General features: G+C 37.0%; 1 protein-coding gene across 5 annotated transcripts in view; it reads right to left on the minus strand.

Moving 5' to 3' along the window:
- The window catches only part of TppII (Tripeptidyl-peptidase II), a 362,245-nt gene that overhangs the window by 252,593 nt on the left and 97,109 nt on the right, over positions 1-12,543 (minus strand). For all 5 annotated transcript variants that reach the window (XM_067100130.1, XM_067100128.1, XM_067100131.1 and 2 more), the window contains exon 6: positions 11,243-11,406. In XM_067100130.1, the coding sequence (XP_066956231.1) occupies positions 11,243-11,406 (164 nt within the window). The remainder of the gene's footprint in view (positions 1-11,242; positions 11,407-12,543) is intronic.

A 12,543-nucleotide genomic window follows, 5' to 3' on the forward strand; every position in this document is an offset into this window, starting at 1 on the left:
GAACTAATGGTGGTTGATTAAAAAGAAGTCCCAGATCATGGGAGTTGCCGAACCACAGAGTGCCAGATTTAAGGGTTTGCGGTCATTTCTTCGAAAACAGATCTTCGAAATCAAAAACTTCGAAGTACAATAACTTCGAATAGCATAATCTTCGTAGTAAACTACTTCGACATGCCACTTCCTTCAAATCACCAATTTCACGCTAATGTGCGAAAACAGACTAACGTTTGCTTTCTCTTTAGTTCAATATATTTTTCGCAGTGGAGGCACCCTTTAAGGAGATGGCTGAATTTGTAAAAAGTTCAAAAGGAAAGCCAATGCTCCTGTTATACGGATATTTGTTTGTTAAAGACAAAAGTGTAGAGAATAAAACGTACTGGAAGTGTAAGGATTTTGAAAACAAATGTAAGAGCCGTACGATAACGATTGAAAATGAAGTGAAAAAGGAACCCAAACAACATAATCATGCCGGTGATCCAGAAAGTGTTGAAGTTTTCAAATTTATGGAGGATGTAAAGGATAAAGCAAAAAACAGTCGGGAAGCACCACACGTAATAATTTCGGATGTAGCATCACAAGTTTCGCAAGCAGCAGCAGTTGCATTACCTACCACAAGTGCGGCGTGTTAGGCAGAAAGAGGATATCGAATTAGTTATGCCTTTGATTAGGAGGGATTTGGTTTTTACGGATGACCAAACAAAAACCAATAATGGTGACCCATTCCTAATGTTTGATTCTGGTGCCTCAGACGACAGAATTCTAATTTTTTCAACTGCACGCAATTTGCAAGTTCTGTCTACCTACCGCCATTTATATGCTGACGGGACATTTAAAACGGTGCCATCTATTTTCGAACAACTGTATACTGTTCATGGTGTCAAAAATGGACTTACAATTCCACTCATCTATGCATTGCTGCCGAATAAAAGAGAACAAACTTACATCGAAGTGTGGAAAGAAATTAAAGTACTTGCTCCTAACTTGGCCATCGATTCAATTTTGATTTATTTTGAACCTGGGATGATAAATGCGATCAACTCAGAATTTCCAAAGATTGCTAACTATGGCTGTTTCTTTCATTTTTGTCAATGTATATATAAGAAACTTTGTGCGTGTGGACTAAAATCGCTTTATGACACTGATGCCGAATTTGCTTTAAATATACGTATGCTCTCAGCGCTTCCCTTTTTGCCACCAAACAGAGTTGTTGAAGGTTTCAATTTGCTTATCGATGAAAATATCATTCCTGGCGAAGCAGATAGTGTTCTCGATTACTTCGAAGACAATTGGATTGGGCGTCCTGACAGAAGGGGAAGACGTCGAGCTCCCAAGTATAATGTTGATATGTGGTCATGCTTCGAGAGAGTGGAAAAAGATTTACCCAAAACGAATAATTCAGTCGAGGGCTGGCATAGAGGATTCTTACAGCAAGTTTCTTCTTATCATCCAACTATATGGAAATTCTTAAGTGCACTTAAAAGGGAACAATCTTTAAATGAAGTAAACCTAGAACGCATAAATAGCGGTTTTGAGTTCCAGAAGATTTCGAAGAAATACAAAGCCAGTACAGACCGTCTCAAGAACCTTGTCTCCTCTTTTGACGATTCAACTGACATAATAGACTATCTACGTGGAATTTCCCACAACCTCAAGTTCTAAACAATGATTCATGTTTATATAACTTCTGATAGAAATTGTCCTGACAATTGTTTTTTAATTATTTTGTTTTAATAAAAATTTTAATGCAAGTGTTTTTGATTATCCTTCAAAAAATAAAAAAATAAAAAAACATTACATTCTTTGTTTCCTATTTTTTGGGATACCTGGACCCTGTGTCGCTAAGCAAACCTACTTGGGTAGTTGAGTGTAGGTTAGGGTTTTCCTCTTTATTCTGCCTTCTACTCCTTTTAAATGGGATTGAGAGAGACAGAAGTGACAAATTGGTGATTTGAAGAAAGTGGCATGTCGAAGTAGTTTACTACGAAGATTATGCTATTCGAAGTTATTGTACTTCAAAGTTTTTGATTTCGAAGATCTGTTTTCGAAGACCTGTTTTCGAAGATCTGTTTTCGAAGAAATGACCGGATACCAGATTTAAGAGGTTGGACTGTATTATCTATTAACACACATCTTTACCAAATATATATTATTTCTAAGAGATATGAAATGCCTTCCTTGGACAGTGGTTTACTGACTTACCAGACATAAATTTAGTATTAACCACATAAGCAATCTTGATACATTTTCAGCCATGTGTGCCATACTATACCCCGCTAGAAACTTTAATCTCAATGCACGAACCATCTTGACTGCCTGTATAAGTGGAACCTTTAAAAAAATTTGGAAAGATTTTATTGATCCTCCACCACGCAGCAACACAGGAAATGCAACCAAACTTATCCAATACTCTGAGGCTGATTTACTTACTGCTCAGATGCAGTAGTCCATGCACTCAAAATTCTAATGTCTACAGGTTCTACAGTTCCAATCATCAAAAAATGATGCCTGAATTATTTATTTATGGGTAGGTGGAAAACAGGAAAATCTGGATAACAGCATGGCCAAGAAGTAAAGAATGCGTTCGTTTCACTTTTGATCCAAAACATTTAAATCTTTAACAATTATGAATCTTGGCAATTTTTTATTTTAGACTGATATTTAATGAGAATTAGGTTTGGATGTAAAAGTTTGCTTAAAAACTCTTTTGGAATTTTGCACTATCACTATAGTAGAAGATGAAAATCACAAGGCTATGATGGAATCACTGCAGAAATTATATTTCATCCATAATGCCACCTAGCACACTAACTATAATGTTTTGCAAAATATGGAAAGAGGAAACAAAGCCTGGATACTGAACAATGGTAACCTAATGATGTAATTAAAATATTCTGTTTCCTCACCATCAATAAGCTATAGAAAATAATTGATAAAATGCTTAAGGTATAATTAAACTGGTTTTAGAAACGGAAGATGTACAGATCAAATACAAGCAGTCTCTGGTTATCAGCGATTCCAGTTTTTTGGAGCTTGTCTAGCGACAAAAGTCATCGATTTTCAGCACCGATACATACCTAACAGAGGTGCCAATAACCGAAAATCACGGAAAAAGCGCTGAAAATCGCCAATTTTCACTTATCATCATGCCATCGAAATGGAACATCCCCCCCCCAATAACTGGGGACTGCCTGCAGCTGTGTTAAAACATTGCAAAACAGCGTACGAAATATAACAAATTTTTTAAGCATTTTGTGTTTTTCCTAGTTATACAAACCAAAGCCCATTACTGTATATAAGAGTACAGTAAACTTCCCGTATTTGCAGTCTCACGATTCACGGATTTCTTTATGGAACATATATACACATTATTCGCTGATAATTCACCCATTCAAAGTATTTTTCACTCAGAAATTTTCACTAATTACTGTATTTTCATCTCAATTTCATGACTAAATACATTTTTTGTGATAAAACTTAAAATACTCAGGTAGTGCTCAAGTTATGATAATTTGCCTTACGACAATTCGATTTTGTAATGGGGTAAGCAATTAATACCAATACGACAATATTTAGAAAATATCTTTAAATTTTGCGTGGGCGCAGGCAGCAGCATACAATCAGGTAGGGAGAGAGATCAAATTACAATAGACCAACTTCTTTTCCTCCATCTCTTTATCCCATCTTCTGGTTAAAAAAGTAAAAGGGAATGATATTGTTAGTAACATCATACTCTTGCCAATAAATGACAAATATGTGAAGCTCGTATTATGATAAAATCAAGCGAAAATAGCTAACGGAATCTTGATTTTTTTACACAAAACAAAAGCCCCCAAATGGCCAACGTCATCTATTGATGAAAAAAATAGCTCAATTAATTTCACAACAAGACGTATTTTTGCTATATTTCGACTTAAGAACACTTTGTATAACGAAAAATAAACCTTGCCCCATATAAATAAAGTACAGTATCTAGAGATTCATTTACGCTAACTAGAAAAGCACTCTAAGCTGAGTTAAATATGGTGAAATAAACTTACTGTGTAATCGATTTCCAAACCAAAACATTGATCGCTATGAGTGCAATTTATAATACAAAAGCAATACAGTATAAGAATATATAGTACAATATTATTGGATACAGTGAATTAAGGCATAACATTTTAAAAGATCCATGGAAAAGATGCATACTCGTTATGTTGATGTTTGTATAATACGATGCGTGAATATAGAGTACAGTATAATGCAGGCTAGGCTACCGTATATGTATACGATATACATAGAGTAGGCTAAGCTAATTCTTGTTTGTTATTCAATTTCTCTTTATATTGAATTATCATAAGTCACTCTGCATGAACCCCCAGAATTAGCTGATATTAATAATTACTATAGCGTGTACAGTATGTATAAAGTAGAGTAAACCCCTGTATTCGTGGGGGATGCGTATTGTAACCCCCCCGCAAATAGCTAAAATCAGCTAATACTTAAAACCCCTCTAAAAACACTTAGAACTGCCTATTTTGATAGTTTAAACACAAAAAACCCCCTACAAATGCTTATACCCGAGTATTTTAATAGTTTTATCACAGAAAAAAGCATTTAGTCATGAAAATGATATGAAAATACAGTAATTAGTGAATATTTCTTAGTGGAAAATACCGCGAATGGGTGAATAATGGGTAGATATGTTCCATAGCGAAATCTGCGAATAGTGAGACCGCAAATAAGGGGGGTTTACTGTACACTTTATAGTGTACGGTAGGCTACCATATTTGTATACATGGTACTGAATACCCTAGTGTAGGCTAGGCTATATTTGAGATATGTTTTTTCCAACAAACGATGAGTTTTTTGGAACCTAACCCCATCGTAAGTAGGATAATACCTGTATAAGCATTTCTAATTTTTCTTTTGTGTGTTATAACTATCAAAATAGACAGTTCTAAGTGTTTTTAGAAGGGTTCTAATTATTCACGGGGTGTGTGTGTGTGTGTGTGTGTGTGGTACACATCCGCCACGAATCCAGGGGTTTACTGTACGAGTATCTCAGCACATGCTGGAGCAGTTGTTGAACTTTGTAAAACATTTGTTAACTAGTACAGTAGTTAGGGTGACTGGGGAATCTCCTTCACTCACCTTCTGCCACCAGCTACTATTCATCAGGCCACAGGGACAAAGAGGTAGGTTGAGGTGGGATTACAATAAAAATTGTCTGGTTTGTACACCTACGAAAAATACAAATATTCTTAAAAACTTATTTATTCCTACAGAAATATAAAACATCACTTTTCTTTTAAAAGACATATCCCCTAGGTGGAAGGTCATCTTGAACAACTGACAGGAGTTGAGTCCTAACCAGAATTGTCTTGCATGCAATCACGGGATGCAACGGTTACAGTAACCTCCTACTCAGCCCAGCATTTTCAATGACAGAGTGGTAGGCTGAGCAATAAATGTTCACTGCAAAGACTGAGAGGAATTTGTCTCAACCATGGCAGATAAGGGAATCTGCAATTTGCTGAACAGACTCTCTTGATATGAGAGAGACCCCTTCTACGACACCAGTCAGAGGAGATGGCCCACTTCTTCCTAAGGCACATTCGTGGAATACCCTGGATAACCTATGCACATGAAGCTAAAGGGGGCGTACTGACTGGTGGCACCTATGAACATGCAGTTGACACATGAGTAGTCCATTGGTGAATTTCTCTTGGTGCTTTGACCAAAAGTCAGCAGACCTGAGTGCTATTTGGTTTGAGGCCAAAAAGGAGCCACCAGGGTCAATAGTAAGACTAAGGGTGTTGGACACTATTGATCACCTTGCAAATCAGGCTGAAAGACTGGAAGGCAGGGATATACAAACTGTCCCAAGGGTGTTGAAAAGCATCTTCCATCACTGCCTAGAGATCTAGCACTAGCAAACAGAACACTGGGAGTTTCCTGTTCAATCTGGTGGTGAACAGATTGAGCATCAGGGATCCAAGAGCTCAAACAACTTCTCTGCTATGCAGTAATGCACCAATGACGGAGCTTTTGTCTGCCAGAACATCCCTCTTACTGTACTGTTAGCTCTGAATTCACTCACTTGTGAGTCCAAAAGGAAGGCTATCACCGCTGCCAAACCTAGGAGCATAATGCAAGTGCTTTGCTGCTTAGAAATGAGTCCTGATTCTCCAAATTTACCATGATCTCCAACTTGTGACTAAACGATGGGAGGCAATCTCTGTCCTGGAACAAATGAACCACAGAAGATGCCAGGACTAGCCAGTACAGCAATCAGATACTGCAGCAAGCATATACCCCTTGAGTGGGCCCAATCTGACAGCAAAGTGACAACCCAGGTATACACCTGTTGGGGCCACTGGCAGTCCAAAACAAATAATCTTGAATTCATACTCAATCTTGCTGCAAAGTGGAGGAACTTCCGAGTCCTAATAAATGGGTACCTAAAAGTACACTTCATTCATGTCTATCAAAAACCATGAAGTCACCCTCTCTGATGGCCTCACTAAACGTGCCATATCCATTTTGAAAAGTCTGAGGGACAAACTCATTTACAGGTGAGAAGTAACTGTCTCCAACTACCAGTCGCTTTCTCCACCAGAAAAAGAATACTGTAAATCCCTGGGGACTGGAATTTGACTACTTTTATAGCTCACTTCTCCTTCGCTGCCTCAACCTCCACTGATAAGGCTAGAAATTCTGGTGAATCCAGATATGGATGGAGCAGCATGGATGTCTGAGATATGGGAGGAAAATAGTCCTTGAACAGAATCCTGTACCCACCCTGAAGGACTGATAATACAGTCCAACCTCTTAAATTCAGCACTCTGTGGTCCAGCAACTCCCATGATCTGGGGCGTTTATTAATCAGACACCATTAGTTCTTGAGCGGCTATGTGGGTGGCGCCACGTTTCAGTTTTTGGATTTTTTCGATTTTGGAACTGAAGCCTTGCTCTGTAAATACACAAGCACAGTTTATTTCCAACAAAAAAAGGTCTGTGAAACTCAAATGTATACGGCATACAAAAGAATTGTAATTTGCTTATATACTTGTGTATTATGCAGTCATTAAAATTTCATAAAAAAACATGACTTCATCATATACATCGTGTATAACGCACTGTCTATTTTCAGTACATTACACTAGACTAGGCTTTCTATGCCTATCTCAGTTTTGGTAGATACCACTGATAATGCATAGGCTGTTATATCTGAGTTAGCTTTTAACTCAGAAACAGGCATACAAGCAAAAGTTTATTAGGTTAAATGTAAATCTTCATACACAGCATAAACAACAGCAAATACTGACATAAACAATCGAATCGAGAAACAACCTTTTGCTGATGTCAGTTACTGTAACTAACACACATTTATTAAGGGTTGCGTTTCAGTTGCTGACTTGTTGAAAATTTTCAAAGACGATCTCCATAAATAAAAATAAAATAAATCTTTATTCAGCCTTCATGTGGTGGAGAGGAAAGTGTTATGAAAGTATGTCACTAAATTTATGGTGGTAGCTGTGGCTGAAGAAATGTAATGTGCAGGCCACAAAATGTTTTGGAAGAGGCAAAAGAAACAACCGATACTGGTAAAATCACACCTTTACTTCAATTATAAATAAGCTAAGTTGCATTTTTAAACCCAGCTTTGATAATTTACAAAAAAAAATCTGCAAAATGTGTTCCATTTAGCTGTGATGATGTTGGTAAAACCCAATCAGCTGATTATTTTAAGAGTGTAAGCATTATCACAATGCAAATTGCACCTGAACACTATTTTCATAAATTTTAATACAATAATATGACAATAATGCATAAAATATAACTGCATACACAATAGTCTCTCTCTCTCTCTCTCTCATTTATTGAAAGCAGCAGATTTTTAGGTTTTACCTGAAAACAGCCCAGAAATGTTTGAAGAGCCAGAAAACATTGAAAAGATGCCAGATCAGAACTTGACAAGGCACTTTTGAAGTGGTTTAAGCTCCGACAAACTGAAGATGTGAGCATTTCCTGGAGAATTTATATGTGGAATGAGCTGGCAAGACTTTGTTTACATAGGAGGTTTTTTCGGGACGATTTCTGTGATCTGAGATATTCTGTGGTCCTGCAGTGGCCTGGTCCCAAGGGAGTCAGTTTAAAACTGTACCAAATATAGGGACTTTGCATATCCGTGCCTAATGCTTGGTGCATCTCCATCAGACACTAGACGGGAGGGGAGTTGTCCCGAACTTCTTGAGTGCTTGGCCCTAAGACCAAGCACGTGCTAAGCAAGCATATTCCCTTATTGTGACACTTCAGGCTTATGCACAAGAGCACCTTGTCTAAGTGGGTAAGCAGGTGATCATTTCAGTTTCAGGCTAGAATGATCAACTGCATGTGACCAAAAGCCTTCGCCTTCCTCCAAAATAGAAACACTTGCAAGATATCAAAGAACTTTTTGTGAAAAGCCTGAGACTCCCCTCCTATCCCTCCTCCATTAGGGAAAAGGGAAGAAGAGGTGAAGGAGGAGAGCTTGATGACAAGGGGGAAGTGATGGAAGGGCACAGCTTCCCATCCACATTCAGGACTGGTTTCCTCCTTGAAGAGGTTTTAGTATTCTGGGAACTCATAGTGGTTACAGCAAAAGCAGGCAATGTTATGAGTTGCAACAATAGCAGACACAGCAGCAACATCACAGGGTTGCAGCAGCAGCCTTTACAGATGATGCATAGTAGAATAAGTATGATTCCCACATCCTCAACATCCCTCCCCTTCTCAGAAGGGGTGAAAACATAAGTTGGAAGGACTTTAGTTGACAAAGGAGAGTGCTGAGCTTACACTTTACAGATAACTCTTCTACCTATCACCTCCAAACAGCAGTACTCTCTCCCCTACAATTATTGCTGCTGCAAATGCAGTGCATATTAATGAACAAACTTGTGGGGAATCATGAACAAACTTGTGTGAATCCTGAATAAAAAACAGAGGGGATAAAGTAACCAGTTCTCCAAACCTCCACAATACACAAAAAAGAGAAAAAACTCAAAACACAAGGAAAAACACTGGTTCAACTTAGTAATCAGGAGTCCAGCAAATATCCTCACACAGCAGCAGCCAGAGAAATAGTAGCTAGTGTTAGTTGGTGAGTGATTTGTATTCCCACAGTCACTCCTCTTAATCACCTGTTAACTATCTTATTAAGTTTTAATGATTGATTCCAGCTGGCAGTGAAGGATATTCAGCTAATAAAAAATGATTTTATATTTCCTTATGAACAAATATATACCATATATACTCGTGTATCGTGACTTTTGAAGACCTAATTTTAAAGGTAATTTTATGGGGGTAGCATCATACACATTATATAAAATTAGCATATGTAACATTCACATATTAGTATCGTATTATAAAATACCAACATAACAAATATGCATCTTTGCCATGGATCTTTTAAAAAGTAATGCTTTACTTCACTGTATCTAATAATATTGTACGTATTCTCATATAATAGCTATTGTATTTTACTGTAAAATACATAGCGATCAATGTTTTGGTTTGGAAATCAGCTGAGGGTGATTACGAGGTAAGTTTATTTCCCTGTATTTAACTCAATTCAGAGCAATTTTCTTGTTTCTAGTTAGAGTAAATGATTCTCTAGATACTCTATTTATATGGGACAAGATTATTTTTCATTATAGGAAGTGTTTTTAAGTCAAAATTTGACTTAAATATATCTCGCTGTGAGCTAAATTTTTTTTTTTAATAACAGATGGCATTGGGGGCATTTTTTTTTAAAAAATCAACAGATCCCATTTGCTATTTTCACTTGATTTCATCATGAGTTTTATGTATTTATCTTTTATTGGCATGAAAACAGCAGTAAAATGTGTTCTTTATTGCCCAGTAATTTTGATTAAAATACTTTTCTCTCCAATTTTATTTACGGTCAAGTCTGATGGCATATCGAAGTTTACCGGAGTTTCATCCATGTTGCCAATGCACGATAATTTATAGTCATTAGCAGCTTGAACATTGTTTCCAAAGCTTCAGCTCCAACTTGCCGCTTAAATTTAGCAGTATATGCCCTTGCTGATCTTTTCTACATAGCGAATAAGGGTATACAAATGTAAAAATATATCAGTCCCATTCTATTTAACGTCACTTGTAACATAACTACGGTAATTTTTTACTATTGTACGATGGTTGAAATGCAAGCAAAACAGCTGCTGTTATTTATTTCGTTGTTCATAGCAAAACAGGTGCTCCTTGTTCAGGTATTTAGGGCTGTACACGTTTAAGCAACTAGTATAACGTTACAAACGATATTTTTATCATCTTTTACTTTTTTAACTTTTCTTACTTTCTTTTACTTTTTTAACTCATTTAACTAGAAGATGGGATAGATAAAGAGATGGAGGAAAATAGGTTAGTCTATTGTAATTTGGTCTCTCCAAAAAGAAACTCGCACGATACACGAGATACATGATAAGATCATTTTTTAAGGGTGAAAATTTGGGGGTCGAACAATATGTGAAATTGCGGGTTACGTAAGTATATACGATACCTACATAAGGTTACAGGGAGGGTGGGATGCAAATTACCTGGAATGCATTTCTATTTTTTCCAAACAAAGTTAAGCTTATTAGATTTTCCCCTTTCAAACAGGTCATGATAAAACACATCAAACTTGTAGAGCCAGGGCAAACTGTATTAAGGCAGAGGGAGTATAACAACTCACAAAATGTAGTTTCTTATGACTGCTTACAATCTGCTTTCTCTTTCTCTACCTATACCTAGGATCTTTCTTGATTTCTCCTGGTAGTCGTTTTTTTCATGACCTTGCATATTACTGCTTTCTCTACCTATACCTAGGATCTTTCTTGATTTCTCCTGGTAGTCATTTTTTTCATGACCTTGCATATTACATTATCAAAATATTTGCTGTTTAAGCATTATCAAAATAGAAGTAGCAAATACAAGCTATACTCTAACCATTTCAAAGCATTAACACTCATCTCTCTTCCTGGCAAGTATAATATAAGGTAGACAGTACTAAGCTAACTTTTAAAGCAAGATATATATCAACATTTTTTGCAATGTCATGATTAGCCACACAAAACATCAGACTTCCTATAACTATGAATCATATATGCAAAATTCAAGTGGGATACCTTATTTTGCAAATAAATAAAAGCCCACCAACAAAGTGAGTTAGTAAACTAATATCTATATTACTGTACAAATTGTAAAAGAAACTTACAGCACATGCCCACAATTTCTAAAATGTTTCCATCATTGTGAACATTAACTGATATGTTGTACTGATCCGCCTCAGTTAGTGAAGACCACTGGTGACAGAGCCTATATTCACCCAAATGAATTCCAGATTCCAGTTCTCCTCGTTCCGATGTGTCTATACAAGCTCTGAAATAACACCATTAACAATCAAAAAGGAAATGCAGTGCAAGCTGTTCTAATTTCTTTTTAACTTACACACTTTCTTGGTTAGACAATGGGATGTAAAGGATTTCCGTTTAGCTAACACAAATTTAAACTTTTATTAAGTACATAAAAGAAACCTTCACCCTAGAACATCCCAGTATACTGTACATGGTTTTTTATACAGTAAAGAAAACATAACTAACATCTGGTGGAGTAAAACTATAATACCCAGGAGTCCATTATTCTTAATGCACTTTACCATTTGTGAGACGAGGTGAAAAAATGAAGAGAACAGACCAGTAATTTTATGAGAAAAATGACTTTGTTATAATAAAATAAAGTTTTATATATACTTACCTAGTAATTACATAGCTATTAGTTTTCCATGTACGGCAGCCTAAATTCAAATTTTGTGGGGCAACGCTTCGATTGCTCGTGTAGGTACACAGTACTGCACCCTAACGGCAATACTAGGAACGATTTAGCTAACCACCTCATTCTGTTTTATGCCTAATGTCCATCAGAGGGGAGGAGGGAGGGCTCCGATCATGTAATTACTGGTTAAGTTATATACTGTATAAAACTTCATTTTATTATAAAAATGTTGTTTTTGTATAAATGACTTACCCAGTAATTACATAGCTGATTCCAAATTGATAGGAGGTGGGATCATCGATATATTCTATTTAAAAACATTAAGTCATGCAATGAATTTGAAATAGAAAAGTTGCTAGTACTGAAAACAATGTTTGTCGTTTCCTATCAGTCAAGAGAGCTACTGCAGGTGGATACTGCCTCTGGCTGGTGCTCATCTTAAGTCATAGTGGCGTGGCGTTATAGCCAAGGGTCGCCTCCTACTTAGGGGGAACTTTGCAGCTAGGGAAGTGCTCTGACAGCTAGCAAAGCAAGATAGGTGCCCGGCCTTGCCCTGGGCACAGCACCAAAATAAAAACCACCAGATAACACTGACACCTACAGAGAAATAAAACCACAACCCACCCACTGAGTGGTGGGTGCTCCAGGTACCTTGTACCCCCTGGCTCTTCAAACTCAGCATCTTACTGAAAAGGTAGAGATAGTAAGAGAACATCCTGTGCTTCCTTCTGCGATGCCATGCCA

The sequence above is a fragment of the Macrobrachium rosenbergii genome, chromosome 56 (genome assembly GCF_040412425.1).
Source record: "Macrobrachium rosenbergii isolate ZJJX-2024 chromosome 56, ASM4041242v1, whole genome shotgun sequence".
NCBI classification, from domain to species: domain Eukaryota; kingdom Metazoa; phylum Arthropoda; class Malacostraca; order Decapoda; family Palaemonidae; genus Macrobrachium; species Macrobrachium rosenbergii.